Genomic DNA, 20,844 nt, shown 5'->3' with positions numbered 1-20,844 from the left:
CAAGGACGCCTCCAAAGTGAAAGGTCCCAGAGAAAGGGGTGCCCAGTGGGTCAGGCCTGGAGTCCTCTGTTGGAAACTGGTCACTGTAATTCTTCAGCCTCAGTTTAGCCAAGAGTCATGTCCTTCTGAAAGGGGCAGGGTGGCACATTGGCAGAGAGTCAAGTGGTCAAGAGCTCAGCCCTCCTAACTGCTCAAGCTGACTCAATGGGGCTCCATCGGATGCAGACAAAATAGGACCCGTTCAAGGCAGTGAGCAGGAACAGTAGCCAAGGTGCCGTGCCCAGAGCTTTCCATGGGCTCCAGAGTATATGGAGCAAAGCAGAAAAGAGAGCTCCAGGTGTCACGGGGGCCTGGGCACAAGTTCTGGCTCAGCCACTTTCTGCCATGTGACCCTGATATGTGGTCCCCTCCTCCCACTCACCTTGGAAGTGGAAGCAAGGCAAAGAATATTGGGAGGGAGGTACAGCTGTGAAGAGCAATGAACAAAGTCAGGCTTGGCTAATAGGTGAGTGATGCTAAGACAGTGGGCCTGCTCTATCAGAACATAGGTCCTGGGAGGTGGGGGTGGGGCACGTCCCGGGATCTTTGGAAGAGTTGGATGGACATTTTTCTGAAGAACAGAAGGTTCTACGGGTGCTGGCTAGGGATGGTATAGTAATACCCAGCACCAGAAGCCCCTGCTCTAGAAGATGGCTACGTGACACTTGAGTGGTGATAACAGAAAATAAAGAAACCCCACTGCTCCCTCTCCCTTAGAGATCGTGCAAACCATCTTCCCCTTCTCTTGACTAATTTGCCCTCACTTTGACCACTAGGGAACTGCACAGCTCAGTGATGGAGCCCTTTGGCTTATTCTACTTTATAATAGACTCATGACTCATTATTATTTTTTTTTTAAAAAGAATTCCAGGAAGAAAAACCAAATTATTCTGATTTCTCTTTCTCTCTCTTTCTCACTCTCTCTCTCTCTCTCTCTCTCTCTCAATCTTTCTCTCTCTCACACACACAATCTCTCTCTCTCCATTCTAATAATGTTTGCATTTACTTCAATCATATTAAGAATCTCTGAATCCAGATGTGGATAAGTATTTCTTGTGCATCTCCTCGTGGGCAAAGTTCCTAGACTCCAGGATCTATAGAAAGTCGGGTTACCTTAGAAATATTATTATGTTATTATAATGTTAGGAACCAGTGTACACACACACCAAGAAGGGCTCCGTTAGAGGCAAGAGTGTCCAGAAAGGCGGTGGTCTCCCTTGGACCAAAAGCTCTATTCGTTCTGTCTCTAGAAACAAGAGTGCATGTTGAGCGGCCTGGAATGTTCTGCCACCTTGAAGGCCAGATGAGGACCATGCAGTTCTGAACTTAGAAAAGACAGCTAGGGACAGGGGAAGTGATCATCAATTAGAGACCATGAAAGTGCAGAATAACCACCAGAGGGGCCGTGCAGAGGCAGAAGGGAGATACTACTGATGCTTCGGGAGCAGGGGGGAGACACCAATTTGGAAAGAGAGTGATATTTTTGTCATTCCTTATGGTGAGATAAGGAGTACAAATATTGGAAGTGGGATGGGGGTGGTTTGTATACCAGCTCCTGGCTCTTCCTCTGCAGGGCTGTAAGCCCTCTGGGGGAGAGTAGAGTGGGGACAAATGGGAGGTAGGAGCACCAACATGGTGAGTCTCTGGTCCCTGGAAATAACACTTCCTCTGAGGTTACAGCAGAGGTCAAGTCTCCAAGTGGCAAGCCACGGTGGTCCGGACTTGCTGTAATTGGAGCAAGCCATTCCCATGCCCTCTTGGAGATTTGACTAAGTTTATTTTTCTCTGAAAGAGCCAGTTCAGCTTCCCACTCTGGGACTCCCAAGGCAGCTTTCTGAACAATTTCAAGGCTTTTCTACTCAGTACCTGCCAGTGTCACACACAGCCTGTCCCCTCTACCGCCACAGGCTTGAATCCCAGTAAGGACACCCACTTGTCAGACAGTTCAAGTTCACACAGAGAGAGTTTTCAGTTGTCTGCGGAGGGGAATATTTCCTTGATCTCTCTCTCTCTCTCCTTCCCCAGAGTGTGGCCCTAACAGGTGGCCATGTCCCTTCTCTCCCCTCCGCAGACTCATTAATTTCAAAAGCAGGCACAGAGGCAAGGAGCTATTTCCCACTTCTTCTTTTCATGGTGAAGTAAAGGAAAATAACCATCCCGGGAGACCACACACAGAAAAATCCTAATGAAAAGTAGAGGGTAAAAGAGACGAGAGGAGGCAAGGCCTGGATTTCAGTTGCAGTTATCAGTGGCCTCTCAGGGAGAAAATTAGAAACCTGTTCACCAGGTCTCCAGTGTGGGCACAGAGCACAGTTCCAAAGGGGATGAGAGGATCTTTCTGGAAAGTCTACTTTCTCACCCCAGGCCCTGACCTGAAGAACAACCACCGATGGCCCAGCCCTCACTGAAGCTGACTCTGTAATGAACCCTCAGAAACGCAGACTTGTCGATGACACCATCAGAGATGTGCATGCCAGCTCACAGGAAACCCCAAGCCCCAGATTTGGGAAGTGCATTCAGTTTGAAAACCAGCACCTTAAAATCCCCCAGTCACTTCCCGAGTGGCGAAGGCCAAGTGGTCCGAGGTCGGTGAAGCCCCCAGACAGAAGGTCTAGAAAATGAAAAGTCTGGTCAGACAGGACCCCGAAACTCCCTAGCAATTCCAGCCTGGGCCTCAACTACGCGTGGGAAAGGGACTGTTAATCCAGCCCTCCCCTCATTGCCTAGAGGCAAGTGCCTGGGTTGGGCGCCTGGGGAGGCCGCTGGGGACAGTGCCAAACCCACAGCTCCTGTGTGCACCACACAGCCCGGGAGGGGAGGGGCGGAGGTGGTGTTGCAATGCTAACCCTTTTATAGTCGATGGAAGAGGAAGAGAGTGCAGCCTGGTGAGAAAGTTAAAGGGGGTGGGCAGCTGCGGACTGGGGACAGATGGGCTTCTAAATGAAAATGCTTAAGCCTTTTGATGCACAAGTGACCCAAAGCCGTCTCAAGTCTGCATGTCTCTCGCAAATTATAAGATGTTTAAAAGATCACGGCATTAAGGATCTGTCGATAAACCCCCGATTTAAAAAGTATATTTATACCAAGTCACCAATATCTGATTACATTTGCCCCAAAATAAAGACACCAATTTTCTCTAATTTTTCTTGGCTGCGGATCTCTTATCCCTCTAACCAAAAATCCAAGCAATGCAAATAGCTGCCAGGATCATGTCCCCAAAGCAACCCTCATTCACTTCTCTTTCTTTCTCTTTCAGCATCAAAGCTTGCCATAAATGTTTAATTACATGGAAGCTGCCTTTCCACTGCAAATGACTGGCGCTATGAAAGGCTTTTCATTTTTTTAAGAGAGGCGGAATGCGTGTGTGTAAAACGGTCCCTATTAATTTCCTGATATTGACTCTCTGGCTGGGGACGGAGCACGGAGTGTTCAGCAGAGAGCACCTCTGCAGAATGTTAAAGGCAGCGCTTGGACTGAGAAAGGGTACCAAATGCAGTATGCGTCAAACAGATCATCGCTCAATGAAGTCGCTTAGCTATTCAAAACATGTCCAGCCATCACTCAACCGTTTGCACCAAGAACACGGGGAGGGGGCATGTGATGTGAGCTCCTTCCCAGACTGGTGTTGGGCTCGGTATGGGCTAGACCCCCAGGACCGCATCAGTTTTATCCTATCCCCCATCGGCTGGCCCCAACTCCCTGCAGCACCAATCCCACGTTGAGCTTAACAAACAGTTCTGCAGTGCTCACTCCCCGACGCCGCCTCAGAGGGGCCTCCAGGCTTGGCTCACGTCAGTGAAACATGCGCAAGCCTCTTTCCACACAGGGGCACATGTGTCTCTCTGCCTGTCCTCCTATAGGTGGCTTGTGCACGCAGACAGATATAGCTATGCAAATTCGCCCGCTCACATTAAAAGTCTGTGACTAAATGCAGCTTGTATGACCTGCAGAGTTTCCCCCCTTCCTCTTGTGTTTATTAACGTGTCCCAGAAGCACACGCCTTCCTCACGTCCTAGCCTCCTGGCCTTTACACCGTGGGAGCCCCTTGGCCCATGGCACATGCAGCACACATGCCCCGATGACTCTGCAGCATCAGGGCCAACAGCTGACACCCCCACCTCATGCTTTCCCGTCCCCCCCCCCCCGCCCAACCTCTCCATGCCCTCGCCTCCTGCTCTCACAGTGCTGACTCGACTTGCTTCTGGATGACAGACATGTCACTCTGCGTGGAGGCAAATCAGCGCTCAGCCTAACCCGCAAGTGACCGCTGTTTATTAGAACTTGGGCTTGTTTCCTGCGAGAGACGCATGCATTTTTAGACTTCATAAACGTTAACACACACACACACACACACACACACACACACACAGACACAGCCAGCCACCTCAAACGATACGTGGGGCTTATAGACATTACGAAATGCTCTTGAACACAGCTTGAGCTCCTGAAATAATTAGAATCTACCAAACAAGGATTCTTAGAAACAACAGATTTTTTTTTAAAGGAGATTTGCAGATGGTGCTGGGCCTGTAACTTTTGAGGAGTGAGGGGGAAGAGGAAGAACCTTTCCCGAGTCCTTCATCGCAAAAAGCCGAGCAGCACACAGGAGAGCAGTTATAATATACCCTCCTCATAGGTGGCAAAGCTGGACCCAAAGGCAAACCCTAAGGGCTCCAAAGCATCCAGAGCAAATCTGACTTTATAATTTCTTGTTTTCACTGTATCATAGATCACTCCAACGAGGAGGACTGGGAGGACGGGGTGGAAGGCCAAAGAGTAGAGAGTGTGGGTTTTGCTTATTGATTTTCTTTCCTCTGAAACTAACCCAGCCAACCTTGGTCTGCAGCGTCGGCGGCGGCGGAGGGAATGAAGTGGGAAAATGGTGGAATGTGGAGGGGGCTTATTTGGAGGTGGGTGGGGAGGGGGAGTGTGGGGAGGGGAGGGGCAGTGTGGGAAGGGGGAGGAGGTAGGAAACCAAATACCTTCGAGGCAGCAGGTTCTCCATAATCCGGAATGGGTCATAACTTCCTCGTTCTTTTTGCTGGTTTCATTCTCACTGACACTTTTGGTCTTGCAAACCCCTCTGGAGTAGAGCCAATAGTCGGTTCCCACAGCGATGGTCATCAAGCTGAAGGCAGCGAAAGCACCAACGGTGGTTAAAAGCATTTGAACACCTCGATCAAACAGCCCCATAATTCTTCATTATATAAACACCCAACCGACTTCTGGTTCTCAGGAGCGTGTGTGTGAGGGTGCCAATGGTAATTCCACTACTAATATAATGGATATATGTGTGAATAGAGAATATGGAGAGATATAAAAAAAGGGAGATAAGAAAGCTCACGGAAAAGTGTGTAAATTATAAAGATCACACGGGAAGAGAGGCTTGCCTTTTGAGATCAAAAAACTGTTCCAGTTGCAGCGATTATTTTTTTAAAAAAGGGGAAAAAATAAATAAAAAGACACCCCCCACCCCCCCAAAGTGAGATGCCTTAATCTCTTTTCCTAAAATTCTGGTCTCCAGTTTCCATATGTGATCGCTAATTTGGAGATGGCTTCCACAGCGCGCCAGGGAATAGCCGAATGCTCAACACCATCTCTCATGGTCCAGACCTAGACAGTTAGAGACTGGGAGAGCTGGGAAGCAACCTTCGGTCTTCGTTCGCGGCTCTGCGGCCTGCGCCATGAAAATCCGTGGCTTCGCCAGTTCTCTTCCTTGGGGAGGGAGGGGGTCCTCGGGGCGCCTCCGTTTCAGAGGAGACTGCCCAGTCTTCTGCAAGCCCTCGAGCTCAGCTGCACCGGTGCGGGGGTCTCGCCTCCCATGGTTGTGCCCCGGCGGCAGCGGCGGCGGCGGCGGCGGCGGTGGCGGCGGCGGCGGCGGCGGCGGCGGCGGCAGCAGGGCTGGCGGGCGCGGCGGCGGCAGGACGAGCAGCCGCGGTTATTGTTGTTGGCGGCGGGGGGAGTGTCGGAGAAGTGGGGGAGGGAGGGGGTTTCTCCCGGAGAATCGAGGCGGGGTTCCCTCCCCCGATCCGCAAAGCTCCTCGGAAGCCAGCGAGCGAGCGAGCGAGCGAGCGATGGGGCGCGCGAGCCGGCGTCTTGCAGCAGGCAGGCCCGCCCGCCTCCCCCGCTCGCGGCCGCGCAGCCCCGGGCCAGGCGCTCCCGGCTACAGCATCGCCGAGGTGCTGAAACAGACAGCTCTCCCTGCCCGGGCGCTTCCACCTACTGCATCGCCGTGGTGCTGAACTGGACAGCTCCCCGCGGCCGGGCGCTCTCACCTACAGCATCGCCGCGGTGCTGGACTGGACAGCTCTCGGAGCAGGAGCGCCCACCTACTGCGTCGCCGTGGTGCTGAACTGGACAGCTCCCCACTCTGTGCGCTCCCTGCGCTCTGTAGCCAGCCAGGTGTGGGGCCCGGGCCACGGGGCCTCTGTCCTCCGGGGACGGGCCAGGCCGGGGGCCGAGCGCAGAGCTGCCTGGCCTTCCTGACTCCTGTTCCACAGTTCCGGAATGAGTGCTGTCCGGGGCCTCCTGGAGCTGAGAGGAAGGCGTAGCTGGCAATCTCTCTCTCTCTCTCTCTCTCTCTCTCTCTCTCTCTCTCTCTCTCTTCCTTTCTCTCCTCTTCCCTCCCCCCCTCGGTGTTTCTTCCAGATCAGCCTCCTTCTCATTCCATCGCTACGTGCCCAGAGCTTCAAATACAGTCCTCCCATCACAGTCAGACTGCCACAAAACTTCAATCAGCTGCTTCTCCGCCTGCAAGAGAGCCTGGAAGGGTAATTACAAACATAGTCTCTAGGTGCTTTTGCCCCCCTAATTATGGGTTCCACTCTCTTTGGGGAGGGGAGGTTGTTTTATTTCGTTGGCTAGACAGGTGCATCTCCTTCCTCATTCCCCTCTTGATCTTTTTCTCTTTCTGGTCAACAGGGGTGTTTGCATAGCTTTATCTGTGACTCCCTCCCTGTAGCTTTCTGGGAAATTCTACATCTTGCTTCCGCCAGTAGACATTTTGGAATGGGTTATTCACGTGAAATGATGAGGAAAAGGTGGCTGGTAACTGGAGCTTGGGCTATGATGCTCATCTCAAGGCTAAGAATATTTTCAGGAAAAGTGGGTGAGTGTGCATCTTTCCAAGTTTCCCCCGTCGTTCATCAATGAGATTGAGAGTTTCTTCTAAAGCCTCTCTGTTATGAACAGGGAAAGACAGGAGCCCCCTTTTGCTCAGCGGAACCGTGAGCCCCGGCAGATTCCTGTGCCCCCTCTCCAGATGGTGTGTGCAACTTTTCCTTAATGTGACCCTGGAAACTAAAGCACAGCAATGATATTTGATGCTGTGGATGATATGTTTTCTCCAATCACTTCTGTGACTAATTAAAGGAGAACATACGAGGCTCTAGGGTAGGTCTTCCCTTTGGGGGAAAAGGGCTAGAGAAAGCTATGAATCCAATAAGCCCATTGACGGGTGTAGAGAGATGGTTTGAGTTCGTAATTAGTAATCCCACCCCCTCGTTTTGTCTCAAGATGACCTGCTTGGTAATTTCTCTGTGATCCAGAGATTAGGAGTGTACACAGAAGATGGCGGAAGTGGAAGTGGTTCCTCGGGTATAAATCCCAGTGCCTGACTTTGTGCTTTCATCTTCCCGGTCACAGGTAGAAACTACCTGTTCCTCTGCCCTGCATAAAACTTCCTTTTCTCCCAATCTCTGTTCCCTCCTCAGACTGAAAGGACCTTTCTGAGGACTGAGAGCTGTCTTTCTGGTCTAGGGAGTGGGTCCTGGCATCTGGGGAATGAGCTGTGCTATTGCTCATCCTAGGGGCAGTTGAGTGGTGGCTCGGGTGAGTGTTTTTCTTGGGCAGCTACCCTTAAGGAAGATGTGAGGGGCAGATATCAAGGCTTCTGAAATCACGTCCTTACGTGTCTGAGAGATTTCCCTTCACTGACGCTTGTCACCTTGGCTGCCTTTGACCTGCCCATGCAGTGGGGGCAGAAACACTCCTCATCTCTTTTCCCTGCTTAACACCAACCCCTGAACCTGCTGCTCGGAAGGACAGAGTCTGTCCATGGACTCTGTTAGCCTCGGAACTGCTGACAGTGGCTGTAGCATTTGCAGCCTTTGATTCATCTTCTGGCCAGATCGTCACCAGAAAAACAACAGGGATGGAGGGGGGAGAGAAACGGTCTCCACAGTCAGTGTGCAGACAGCAGAGACTGCTGCAGAGAGAATAGCCCCAGGGACACAGCTTCACTCGGGAATTGGGACATTGCCCTACTCTGTCCAAGTTGGCCTCCTGGAGACTTAGTTTCAGTGTTGTCCACTCTGTTCAGAGATTCTCAGCTACTCTCTGCTTTTCACTGCTGGCCACACTGCTATGGCCTTGGTCACCACACTGATCACACTTAACCATGCTGTGACCTCCTCTTTGCCACATAATCCCTTGAGGTCAAGAGCTGAGTCATGTTCTCTGTTATGACTTTGGGACCCAAGGAAGTTCTAGATCCATGGTGGACTCTTGGTAAATGATGCTCAAGCAGCTGCCATGTGGACTTCATATGGCAGAAGAAAGGCAAAGAGCCTGGAATACAGATGGGGGAATGCCTCTAATTCCTTTACCCCATTCTATACCCAGAAAGCTCTCTGTTTTCATCTTCTGCACACTTCTTGTCTCACGACCCTCCCCACCTTTCCAAATGAGTTATATGTCATAGGGTCCTTCTGCAGGCCAGGAAAGGCCACCTGGGAGAGCTGGTCCTCTCAGACCCTCTCTGCTGCTCGGGAGGCACCAGGCACCTGCACTTAGAGGCTGTTGAATGGACGTCTAGGGAGCGGCTTTGTGTGCCTGCAGTTTGTTACTTAGGAAGGGCTTAGAGGAAATTAGCTGAAATGCCACAGGCCTATTTTGAGCTGACTCTTTGATGGAGTGGAGATAACGTGGGGTTTGGGTGCAGCAGACCTGGTCTTGAAGCACAAGGCTACCATTTCCTCGTTGTTTGACCTTGGACAGTTACTTTAACCTCTCTGTAAACTTGTCTTTTCATTTGCCAAGCACTGGGGGCACGAGCCTTATGCTGTGGTTATCTAAGTAGTGCATTAATAGCCATATCATCGGCTGACATTTACTGGGTGCGGACCCAGGCTGAAAGGGAGTCACCTTACTCCCGTTTACAGGTGAGGAAATAGAGCCACCTAAATGCAAGTATCTGGCATTATTTTTCATGCTTAGTCAGAGACAGACTCTGGAGTCTAATCCATCATCTAGGCTGAACCCAAGTTCCGAGCGTTCTGAGGGAGGGCCTTGTACCAAGACTATCACAGCTTCTCAGCTGCCATGTACAGAGAAACTTCCAGGTGTCAGGTGTGTTCACGCACATGCCACACTCAGTTCAAGTAACCCTCAATTCTGTGCTAAGAGCTTTTCCTTCAGCTGAGCAAAAGCCCAGAAAGGTCACATCCCAAGGTCACAGGTCATAGGTCAAGTGCGTGGGTCTGCAGAGATTTGAACACTTTGAAGTGACTCAACTGCCACTTACAAGTCCAAAGAGGATTCATTCAGTTGTTTTGTTTTTAAATCTCAACTTAAGCATCTCCTGTGTGTCAGGCACTGTGCTAACTCCTGGTGGAAGGGACCATCTCTGCAAAAATGAAGGAATGAGTCAGGCATGGCAGGGCACACCTTTGCTTCCAGGACTCAGGAGGCAGAGGCAGGAGGATCCCTGAGAATCTGAAGCTGGGTAGAGTTAGAAAGTGAACACATACAGAGAGGGGGGATCTTTTTCTGTGGGGTCACAGAGCAGAAAGAAGTAGTTAGACCAAGATGGGGGCTGGGATCTGAGAAGAGAGAACATTCTAGGCTGGGGAAATGGCCTGTGAAAGGTTCGGATGTGTGAGGAGAGATGACCGAGCAGTTACAAGAAAACAGAGCAACCAAGTATGGCTGGTGCTAACACAGTGGTGGGGAGTGCCCAGCAGTCCTGGAGAAGATGCTGGAGCAGAAGAAACATCCTAAAGGGAAGGTCTCAAGTGAGCCTGGAGCAGGAGACAGCTAGGCTGATGAGGCTTGTCCCCAAGCCAGTGATGAGGTAGCTTGGTCAGAATAGGGGATCTCAGGTTGGAAAGTGTGGTGGTTCAGGAGCATCTGGGGTGAGCCAGGTACCCACGCTGAGGCAGGTGATGTGAGGAAGGAGCTGGTACAAGGGGTGGAAAGCTGGGACATCTGCCTCTGTCGTGTAGCTGGTTGCCATGTTCTAAGACCCCGACACTCCACGTTCCTCTTTCTCTCTCTTCTCTGCATGCTAATTAATTAATTAGGGATGCAAATCATTCATTTGATTCCATTCTATTCCCAGCAGAATGCAAATCTCACCAAGGCAGAGATTTTTCTCCACTGTGTTCATGCTGTGGTTCCAACCCATTAGAACACAGTCCAGCACATAGTAGGTGCACACTAAAAAAGGATGCCTATACCCAGGTAAAAATTCAAATGTGTGCTGTCTCTGCTCCAGACAATATGCTGAGGGGCTAGGGACACTGCCAGGATTAAAATACTTAAACCAAAGATCTTGAAAAGAGGTCGAGTAACCCGGGACACCACAGTCTGTATGGAAGATCCAGAGGTGTTTGAAATCAAATGTGTTTTCCTACTCAGCGCATACTCTTGTAGCGCTTCATTTTGCATTTGGTATTTCAGACTGATGTGCAAGGTTGCCTGGGATATAGTAGGCCTGCAATGCGGGTTTGATGAGTGAACAAAAGACACTGAAGCCCAGGGTAGTAATCACGTAGTCCCAACCTAGAGGGGGCTCAGGAGGGTTTTTGGTGCCCAGAAGACCCCTAAATGTCAGAAGGAGAGGTTACAAGTAGTCAAGAGGGGAGCAGAATTCTGAGCACGGCCACATGACCAGCCACTGCAGAGGACAGCCCAGTTGGAAAGTGTGGTGCCCCAGGCAACAGGTACCCATTGGCTCTATCTTGCCCAGGAGGAAGCTGGAAGTCGGGGGCAGAAGAAGTTGTGGAGCCAAATGCACCTGGCCTGGAACCCAATTCTGCTGCCTGTTTCCCGTGTGTTTCCAGGCAGAGATGTGGCCCCTCTGGGCTCAGCCTCATCTGTAAGTGCGGGAATGGTACCTGCTTTGATGCCCTGCACTTGCCATTTCCTCCCAAGCATATATGTTTGGATCTTGGCATTGCTTTCTCTCACCTCCCGGAAGGTGTAATCATGTGCTTGCGTAAGTGGTCACAGACACCGAGGCCTCTTTCGCCTCGGCTGTGGTGCTTTTCGCAGCCTGATACACTCTCTCTAATGGTCTGAGGTATCTCCCACCTGCATTCCTTCTCTGGATGTCGGGTGCTGTCTCTTGTCCCTTGCGGAAGCCCCCACACCTAGAAGTTGCCAGAGCTTAGAGTTGCTGGGTCACTACTTTCGGAATACCTGAAGTGCGTTGTGCTCACCGTGACTGAGCAGGGTGTGTGAGGCACTCGGAAGTCAGGAGATTCAGGGCCTGACCTTGGCCATTGGAGTGTGATTGGGGCGACAGGAAAAAGTGCCATTCATGAGGCTTCTGAGACATGAAGGCCCAAGCAGGGTAGTTATCCGAAGGCTGGGGGAAGAAGATGCTCGGAGTTGTCTCTAGCAAGCCTTGGGGGCTAGGGGCAATGGGTCACCCAGCTCATAAACTGGGGACGTGACTTGTCCTGAGCCCGAGGACAGCAGAAAGCTGAGCTCTGCTGTGGAGGTGCCCCTGGCAAGAATCCCTGCAGAGAAGTCGCTTCTCCCCCAGGACCCCCACCCCCACCCCCAGCCAGAGCCATGAATCACAGCTTGAGGGTGGGTGTGGGATTCCCCAGGAGCTGAGCCACCCATGAAAGAAAATTAATAACATAGTTACAGAGGGGAACATTTCAAATCGAAAGGGCACGTGATGGGGCATGGCATGGCAGGGAGAGCAAAGGGCAGCCAGAGCGGAGTGTGAGGGAAGAGGAAGAGGAGGAGGAGGCCGCTGTGAGTAGAGAAGAGACACAGAGGTATTCACAGCTCAGTAAAGGTAGCAGCTGCCATGCCTGACCACCTGGGTTTGATTCTCAGGACCCACAGAGAGGAAGGAGAGAACTGGCTGAGGAGGTTCAGGGAGAATGGGGATTATCCTGAGCATCCCCCTCCCCACCTCACAGGTCCTCTTCTTCTTCATTCTGGATGTTTCTAGGTCTCTTGGCCCCATGGTGACCTCATAACCTTTGGATCAGCATCATCTGCCAGGGAGCTTCATCTCTAGAAACTAGCTTATTGCCTATCTCCTACGGGTATCTGTTCAGAAAGCAGCAACCCAGTAAAGGTGGCCCTCACTGGCTCATCTTTACTCTTCTTCAGCATTGCACATACCCTCGCTTTTCATAAGTGTTTATTTCCTTAGGGTGTTAGTTCCAGGGCTGCGCTGTGTGACTGTTATGATCTCTGTCTCATGGAAAGTGTCTGGCACACAGTAGGTGCTCAGTAAACACACATGAATCCAATGGTAATGCCCTGGGCCTGTAGGGAGGGAAGTGGAGGCTTGAGCATCCCGGGAGAAGGAAATGATGACGGTTGGTTGAGATACCAACACGGATGGGGGCAGGGTTGGGAGGTCTGCCTGAAGAAGGGGTCTTAGAGAGGATCAGGAAGGCTTCAGAGGTACTGGGGCAGTGCGGGGCTTATCTAGTGGCAAGGAAGAAAGACCAGAGGCGACCTTGCCAATGAATCTCAGATCACAGAGGTGGTGACTGCTGGGGTGACGGGGATGGATGTGGCTGAGGGGTGGTCCCTGAGGGTCAGGCCCCAGAGTTAATGCCTCCTAGCAGTGAGACCCTGGGAAGGTGACAGCTTCCCACCTTGTCTGAAAAGTGGGGCAGTGTCACCTGCCTCGAGGTACTTGTTCTGATAATTAAATAAAAGAGCGAGAACGCGGACTTGCAGTCCTCCCATGGTAAGCCCTGAATAAATATTAGCTGCGTGTTAAGCTCCCGTCGGCAGCGTGTGCTTTGAATAAAACACAAAAGTAGGAAAGACGTGGTCCCCACTCAGGACTCACATAGCCAAGCGTCACTCAGCATAGTGTGGGTGACAGGATGGTGGGTGAGGGGAGGAGGAGGGAGGCTTGGCATCAGAAAGGGGCTTTGAGGAACTGGTAACCATGAGCCAAATGATGGCGTAAGAAGCCAAAGGGGCCCCTGGAAATGATTTTTAGGCAGAGGGCCTCGAGGTGAAGTGATTTGGGACAGAAAACCAAAGCCGGCGGAGCACATCAGTACATGAGGCAGTGGGTGTCTGCCTCCTGGACAGACCTTCCCAGAGGCGGATGCTAAGCAATCGACCACACAGCCGGCAGCTGTGATCACAGAGAGTGGGTGGAAGCTACAGATCATTCCCCAGTGTGCCAGGAGGGACCAGGGCCAGGGGGAGGGGAGGACAGGCCAGGGAGGCCATGGATGTAGCCTGGTGTCCACTGGGTGCTAAGCTCAAGGAGGAACAAGGGGGCACGTGGAGGAACAAGACTAAATGTTGAGGTCCGTGGGGCAGGATGGATGACAGGGAACGGTGGTGAGAGCTTCCTGGAGAAGGTGTCCTTTTACCCTACTTCCAGATGAGTGGAAAATACACACGCTGGTCCTGTCATTTGGAAGCCCGCTTCCCCCACTTGCAGTCTCAAAGGGCATAGATCATCTGTGGGCTGATGGGTTCTGAGTCTGGCAGAGATGGAACTCTGGGCCTTGGGAACAGGGAAGGAGGTACAGAAATGCTGAGATGTAGGGCCAGAGAGAGCAGTAGGCTGTTCTATCCAGATGGCCCTAGGGCTTGAAGGCTTGAGAAATCCTGGCTTCCTTCTCACTCCTCAGTCATCAGAGGCTGGGACATGGGCTCTTTGGTAGTCTCTCTTTACTGTCAGAGGGACATGAGCATGTCTGTGAAAGCCTTCCCAAGAGGACCAACTGAGCAGAAGGGACTGGCCATGAATGTAGCCAGCATCAGGCCACGGGCTGAGAGCCTGGACAGAGTGAAAAAGGAAGCTGAGAAAGCTGATGGAGGGCTGGCCTCCTTCTTTCCCTATTTCCTGGTCTGTGTCATGTGAACCAGCAGCAGGCCTCACTTCAGATGGCCACAGGGGAGAGGCCCCTGCCTCTCCCTCCATGAAGGATTGAAACTGTGAGCAAACAAACCTTTCTCCCCTTCTGCTGTTTCTGCAAGGTAATTTGAACACAGCGAGGAGAGAACAATGAATGCAGACTTCTCAGTGGGGACATTCATGGCTCCTCCCTGCTATGCACTAGGCTCTTTCTGAGGGCTGATCCCAGCTATGTAGCTGACCCAGCTTTTCAGACATGTGACCAAGATCACTGAGGGTTTTGGAGTACCTGTGAGGCGTGGCCTAGCCAGGTCCCTGATGTACTGGTCCTAGAAGAAATAAATGGAGGTGGATGGACAGTGAGTCAGTCTGCTGCTTTCCCCAAACAGCCCTCTCTGCTGTGACCTCAGGCCTCAGACCAGGAGAGGCCTGAGACAGAGCTAGGTCCACCCAGGCTCTTAGGTGCTGAATCCTTGTTTATGATACCATTATACCCCCTTTCCATTATTTGTTTCTTTTTAAACAGGATCTCATGTCGCCCCAAAGTTGCTATACAGCCATGAATAACCTCCAAATTCTCTCTCTCTCTCTCTCTTTTTCTTTCTCTTCCTCTCGGGCTTACTTTTATTTCATGTGCTTTGCCTGCATGTATGTCTGTGCACCCCATGGGTGAAAAGTCCAGAAAAAGGCTTGGGTCTCTTGGAACTGGAGTTACAGACAGTTGTGAGCTGTCATGTGGGTGCTGGGATCCAAACCCAGGTCCTTTGGAAGACCAGGGCTCTTAACCACTGAGCTCCTCTTCAGCCCCTGAACCTTGAATTTCTGATTTTCCTGCCCTCACCTCCCAAGGGCTGGGGTTACAGGCATGCACCACCACACCCGGGGCTTCATGCAAACCAGGCAAGCACTCTGCCTGAGAGACATCTTCATCCCTGGCCTTTGCATCTTTCAGGATTTGAACAGAAGAGACCTCCTTAGATACAGCATTGATTTGAAAAGTGTCAGGCAGGGGGAGGCGCAGAAAGGTGGGCCACAGAAAATTCTTAACAGCACCCTTGCTGAGCTTCTCTCACTGTAGGACTCCCTATTTGGGGATCATCTATTGTGCCCTGGGCATGTTCTTCTAGCCTGCTATAAAGACCTGGGTGGCAACTGAGGCTCGGTGGGGGCGGGGGAGAGGTAACCATGCCAAGCCGAATAGCCAGCAAATGTTAGAGCTGTAGTCTGCTCACTGCTCACTCCCTGTCCGAAAGTGTCGGCCGGTGCACAGACTGACTTCAAGAGTGTGGAGCGGCTGTGCAAGCCACTCAGCCCTGTGGAGGGCAGAGTGATGAGGGGTGTCGACTGAGCCCCTGACTTCCTCCCTGGGTTGGGTTCTGGTGCTTAGCCAAGGCTTTGCCCTGCTCTACAGAGATTCTACAAACCCTGAGAGGCCATGGTGACTGGGTGGTGACCAGAACACGGGGTCTGAGCTTCAGAGGCTTGTGGGAAGGTGCTTCTCATTCTCAGAGCCCCACTTTCTTCATCAGGGCAACTGTTTGGTTCAGCAAGGGTTAATTATAGCCCGGGGACCATGGGGTCGAGAGGATGCTCCAGGGAGGATGGAGACCTCAGTGTTTCCCCCCACTGCACTTGAGCTATAGCTGTGGATTCTGATCCCATGCTGTCACCGGCAGACTACTCTTCTCAGCAGGCAGAGGGCACACTCCTCTCCCTCTCTGACAGGCTTGCCAGTTTTCTGTGCCTTCTACAGCCCCCTTAGTCCTTACGTGTGACCACACAGGCAGACAACCGGGGAACAGCCACTAACCGGCTCAAGCCTGCAGGCAGGTCCCCTTCCAGCCTTCTTGTCATCTCCTCTCTACGGTCATCTCTCTCTCTCTCTCTCTCTCGTGCCCCTGTCGACAGCTTTGTTTCCACACGTGCACATTCACAAAACACACATCAGAGCCACAGCCATGGAGCCAGCGTCACAGACCCACACACACATGTCTGCGAGGACCATAGGGGGCACTGGGACTTCGTCTCTCTTTCCCCATTCAAACAGCCACCCTAGTGGGACCCTCTCCAGGGTTGCGGCATACTCAGGCCCAACATCCTTCCAGCCTCTTACTTTCTTGAGACAGGGTTTCTCTCTGCAGGAATGGCTATCCTGAAACTAACTCTGTAGAACAGGCTGGCCTCAAACTCAGAGATCCACCTGCCTCTGCCTCCAGGCTGCTGGGATTAAAGGCGTGGGCCACCATTGCCCAGCTCAGGCCCAGTCTTAAAATGGCAATATCTCACTGAGTGCTCTGATTTCCCCATCGAATCTTTTCTCGCCAAAAGGCATTCTCTTTATTTCCCATTTTTATCCTCTGCCCCAAACACTGCTACGGTAAGCTCTCCCGTGCGTGCGCGCATTCTCCAACCAGAGCTTTTATCCCCACCAAATACAGTTCCTGTTGTGGGGTTATTCTACGAAAGGGAACATGCATTTTTTATGACAGGCGGTGTTGCCAGATTGCTCGCCAGAAAACCTTGTAACACTCCACACTGTCTCTAGTTACTCAAGAACCAGCTCTTCTCCTGCAAGTCCCTCCTACAGTAGCTGTTAGCCCCCCTGGGGATTTTTTCCCCCTGAGTGATGGAGACAACGTGAAATCTCACCGCCCCTACAATTTCAAATTCCGGTAAAAGTGGTTCATCTTTAATCCGTGTGCCGACCGCTGAGCCGTGCTCCATGCCTCGCCTCGAATCATCTTTGCCCTAACTCCAACCCTCCTTGCCCATGATAAGTCTGTGGCGGCTCTTTACATGTGTGGGCGTTAACTTTTAGGGTGACAAACTTTTAGGTGTGCCAAACAGTCATAAGCTCAAATTGCTAGTCTTTGTATTGACCTTATAAATGATACCTGTTGTCATAAAAGTAACGCTTGTGTAATGAAATGTCTATTTAAATTTTATCTTTAAATAATCATTGTATCGTGGGGTGGTGACAGGGGTGGGTTGTGTGTGTATGTGTGCGTGTGTGTGTGTGCATCAGAGGAGGGTGTAGGGATGTTTGCTCTATCACTTCCCATCTTACCGACTTGAGACAGGGTTTCCTTTGAGCCAGAAGCTGGACCTTTTGGTAGGTGGGCTGCTCATCCATCTGTAGGAATCCTCCTGTCTCCGCCTCTCACCTCTGGGATTAGGAACATGAGTGACCACAGCCGGCTTTTACATGGGTGCTGGGAATTCAACCCAGGCCCTCATGCCTGCAGGATAAGCATTCTTACCCCAAGCCAGCTCCCCAGCCCGGTGTCTTTCTTTTAAAACATTACTTTTGATACCTGAGACTATTTTTTTTGCCATCTCCTACATCTTCTTTCAAGATATCTATTGCTTTAAAAATGTTTTTGGCTGTTAGCTCTCCAGTCCTCCTGGGGTTTACGTGTATAATGTAACATGAGGTTTTAACTTGCTTCCAAAAGATAGTGGCTTGCACAGGCATCATTAATAAACAATGCTTCCTTTTCCCACTGGATTGAAACTCCTGCTCTGATATGCGTCTGAGGCTCCTGAAGGCTTGGCTATAGCTCTATTCTGTCTTTGTCCTGCTCTGTGGGCCACTTCCTCATCAGCACCCCTCAGGCTGTGTTTTAATTTTCCACGTGGTCTAGCTGCCCCTATTTCTCCTTTCTTCAACACGGACCTAGACTGATCATCTTACGTTGGGTCTGAATTCTCCTGTTATCCTGGTGTCTAAGATGGATGGAGCTTTCTGTCAGGGAACAATTGGATCTGGGTGTTCTTGCTGCTTCCTCTCCTCAGATCCACTCATCCTCCACCCTGAGAGTTGTAGCTGTTAAACCAGTGCTGCCCTTCATGTCAGCATCCTGTTTCTCTCTCTCTCTCTTACACACACACAGCACAACTTACCTTAGTGTCCTGAGCTTTGTTTCATTCTAGTCCTCCCTCGTCTCTTCCCTTTCTCCTGGAGCATTCCCAGGCACTCCATGCAAGCCTTAACAAACACAGCACAACACACACACACACACACACACACACACACACCCCATACACACACACCGTGCACACACTACTGCTATATTCTAGGTTTTGTTGGACCTGCCTCAATCCCCGTCATTTATCAGATGTTCACAGCGGACCCCTGAGGGGGACAATTTCACAGATGAGGAGAGCTAGGCCCATGGGGTCTGGTTCCTGCTCCAGGCCATGGCGAATGAGTGGCTCAGCTCTGTGGCTCTTCAGCCCCACTCACCATCATCCCATCCCCAAGCCTATAGTGGGTTGTTTTTGGTGGTAGTGTGCTGGGAGCAGGATGCTGGGGTGTGACCAGGCTCCTAGAAGTCCGTTCTCTGGAAACAATGTACAGTGTGTATATATGTGAATGCTAGGTGCAGGCTTAGAAATAGGAAGCAATTGGTAGACAGAGTTGGGCTTAGTGCTGAAGAGCGATGCACACAGCCTCGGCCATGCTAAGGACCGAGGGAAGATGTTATAGGTTAAAAATGCGAACTAAGACGTGTTAGGGAGATCCCGACGATTTATTGGGTTTATAAACTCATGATTGTTTAAATGCATTCCTCTTCATTTTGCCACGCTAAATTCATCTACAACAGAGGAGTAATTTAATTCTGACGCTAAATTAACTGCTCTTTGCCTCTTCACAAGGCCGCATGCTTTTGGTTTTTCTTTTCCTTTTTTTTTTTTTTTTTTTTTGCATAACTTAATTCAATTTTTCGGCTCTTGCCACATTTTCTTCAGCTCCTACGCACTTTTGAGGGCGGCTATAGCGTTATTATCTTATTATTAGTCACTAACTGGGGATAATCCACTTTTCCAATTGATCTATACCGCTCTAAGACGTCCTCCCTGCAGACAGTGGCGGCAGGCGGGTTTGCAAGTTTTGAGAGCTGGAGGAAACACGATGGTGACCGGAGACGCTGACCTCTGGGCCTCAGTGACCTGTTGTCAAGCTTCAGAGGAACATCGTGAGGCAGCTTGTCAAGGTCACCGTCAGGGTCGACTGCTTGCCTCAAACTCGTGTTCCGTGTGCTTAGCAGGTGGCAGTTCCTGATACGCTGCGTCTGTTTTAGGTTTGTTTCCGCCAGTGTCAAGTTCAACAGTTGTACAGATGGACCCTCTCTACAGACGACCTATGGGTGTGCCTTAGAGGTAGGCTACCCAGAGCCCCCACAAATCTGGGAAGGTGGCACAGCATTTAGAATGGTGCCTGGAGTGTTCACTGTGGGTGAGTGAGGTTTGGGGTGTAAACAGTTGTTGAGCTCACGTAAGGGAGAACCGACCCTGAATCTTCATGCTGGAATGGCGTCAGAACACTCAGTGGCCTCAAAGGAGAGTCCATGAAATGAAGTGTGTTCCAGCAAACCTCCCCCCCCCAGGAAGAACAGGCTGTGTGTGGACAAGCGTCCTGGCCTTTCTCTTTTTCGCTCTCAACTGCTTTCACTCTCACACTCGTCGGCAGTGTTTGGGCAAGCTTTGGGAATATGGATCACAATGACGGAAGGAGGAGAAAATGGACAAGAGCCCTGCTCAGGGTTTAGGAGGACTCTTGGGGTGTTGGTGAGTGGGATGTGGGAGATGGAGGGACAGAACGGTGACTTGTGTAAAGCCTGGCTGCAGATGTCACGTCTCTGCGGTGCCTGGCTATGGGACCGAGATGTCTGGGATCCTTGGGCTGCTAGATTGTGTTTCTTGAGCAACCTTGCTTCTCTTTGGCCTGGGCTACCTGGGCAGTAGCTTTCCATGGTCACGGGGGACAAAGGAGCTGGAGGCTGGGCACACTGCTTGGGTAAGCTGATAGACTGGCTAGGGATTCGTGAAGAGTCAATAACTTAGATGTAAGGCTTTGTCTCTGGGGTATTGGCAATGCAGCTCAATTGACAGAGTTCCTAGCATGTAGGACTCCCCAGCTTCAACCCCCAGCATGCGTAAACCCAGCCTGATGGCATCTGCCCTTAATCCCAGCACTCACTCAGTAGACTCAGCAGGACAATAAGAAGTTCAAGACCATCCTTGGCTACAGAGGGAGTTAGGGGCTAGCCTGAGCTACATGAGATGATGTCTTTAAGAAGAAAAGAGAAGACAATGTGGGGTTTGGAGGGTCTTAAGTCTTAGGTAAAAAGTCAGAAGTGATCAGTATTAGAGCCATTTGGCTTGGCTCCCTGGTTTGACCCCTCTTCTCTTCATTGGACACATTAGGTCTCGGCGGGATGACAGTCTTCTAAAGGTGACTTGTCCACCTTTCTGGGTCATTTTGGGCTGTGCGTCCGAAGGTGACAGACAATAGAAGAGAGGGCATTGGGATAAGGGGTGGCTCCTTCCATGAGGGACAACAGAAGCTTGAAAGCACCAACAGTCCAGAACCTTATTGCTGTGGTTTTCTTACACAGGGAACCATATAATAAAACTCAATTATGTGCCAGTCACGCAAGAGATTAACAACGGATAATAAAAGAGACAATGGAGTGTAATAAAAGTTGTGGGACTGTGCCTTTCTCTTTCCTCCCCCCACCCCCAAGTGCCTTACTGTACCACATGGATGGAATTGGCACGGACAATAATAGGGTCCTTAAGGAGAGCCTTAAGATGTGGAGTAACATAGAGGCTTAAAACCCAAGGAGCTGTCCAGGGCAGAGAATGATCCAGTGGACGCCATATCTAGGGCAAACGGGATAGAAGAACTTGTGACTAATTCCCCGCTGCCTGTG

The 20,844-nt window shown here is 51.1% G+C and overlaps 1 protein-coding gene and 1 long non-coding RNA gene across 6 annotated transcripts in view; one reads left to right on the top strand and one right to left on the bottom strand.

The window, feature by feature from the left end:
• Positions 1–5,998, bottom strand: part of Cacng2 (calcium voltage-gated channel auxiliary subunit gamma 2) — a 117,931-nt gene extending 111,933 nt beyond the window's left edge. Inside the window, exons 1-2 of one of the 3 annotated variants that reach the window (XM_060389107.1) lie at positions 5,430–5,998; positions 5,022–5,167 (exon numbers count right to left, since the gene is read on the bottom strand). In XM_060389107.1, coding sequence (XP_060245090.1) covers positions 5,022–5,163 — 142 coding nt within the window. In that variant the 5' untranslated portion in view covers positions 5,164–5,167; positions 5,430–5,998. Of the gene's footprint in view, positions 1–5,021 lie in introns of all 3 variants that reach the window. The other 2 variants (XM_060389108.1, XM_021636695.2) reach the window with 2 other exon arrangements.
• A 674-nt stretch (positions 5,999–6,672) lies between these two features.
• On the top strand, positions 6,673–20,598 carry LOC132655802 (uncharacterized). Of its 3 annotated transcripts, XR_009593662.1 has the most exons (5): positions 6,673–6,809; positions 6,961–7,147; positions 7,231–7,431; positions 11,009–11,137; positions 19,210–20,598. It is a non-coding gene; the product is annotated as an uncharacterized LOC132655802 (long non-coding RNA). The 3 variants fall into 3 exon arrangements; XR_009593660.1 differs by lacking the exon at positions 7,231–7,431; XR_009593661.1 differs by lacking the exons at positions 7,231–7,431; positions 19,210–20,598 and adding an exon at positions 12,233–17,039.
• The last annotated feature ends 246 nt before the right edge of the window (positions 20,599–20,844 follow it).

The sequence above is a fragment of the Meriones unguiculatus genome, chromosome 8, assembly GCF_030254825.1.
Source record: "Meriones unguiculatus strain TT.TT164.6M chromosome 8, Bangor_MerUng_6.1, whole genome shotgun sequence".
In the NCBI taxonomy this organism is placed as follows: domain Eukaryota; kingdom Metazoa; phylum Chordata; class Mammalia; order Rodentia; family Muridae; genus Meriones; species Meriones unguiculatus.
Note: the sequence above shows the minus strand (reverse complement) of the source record. Positions and strands in the feature narration are given on the sequence as shown.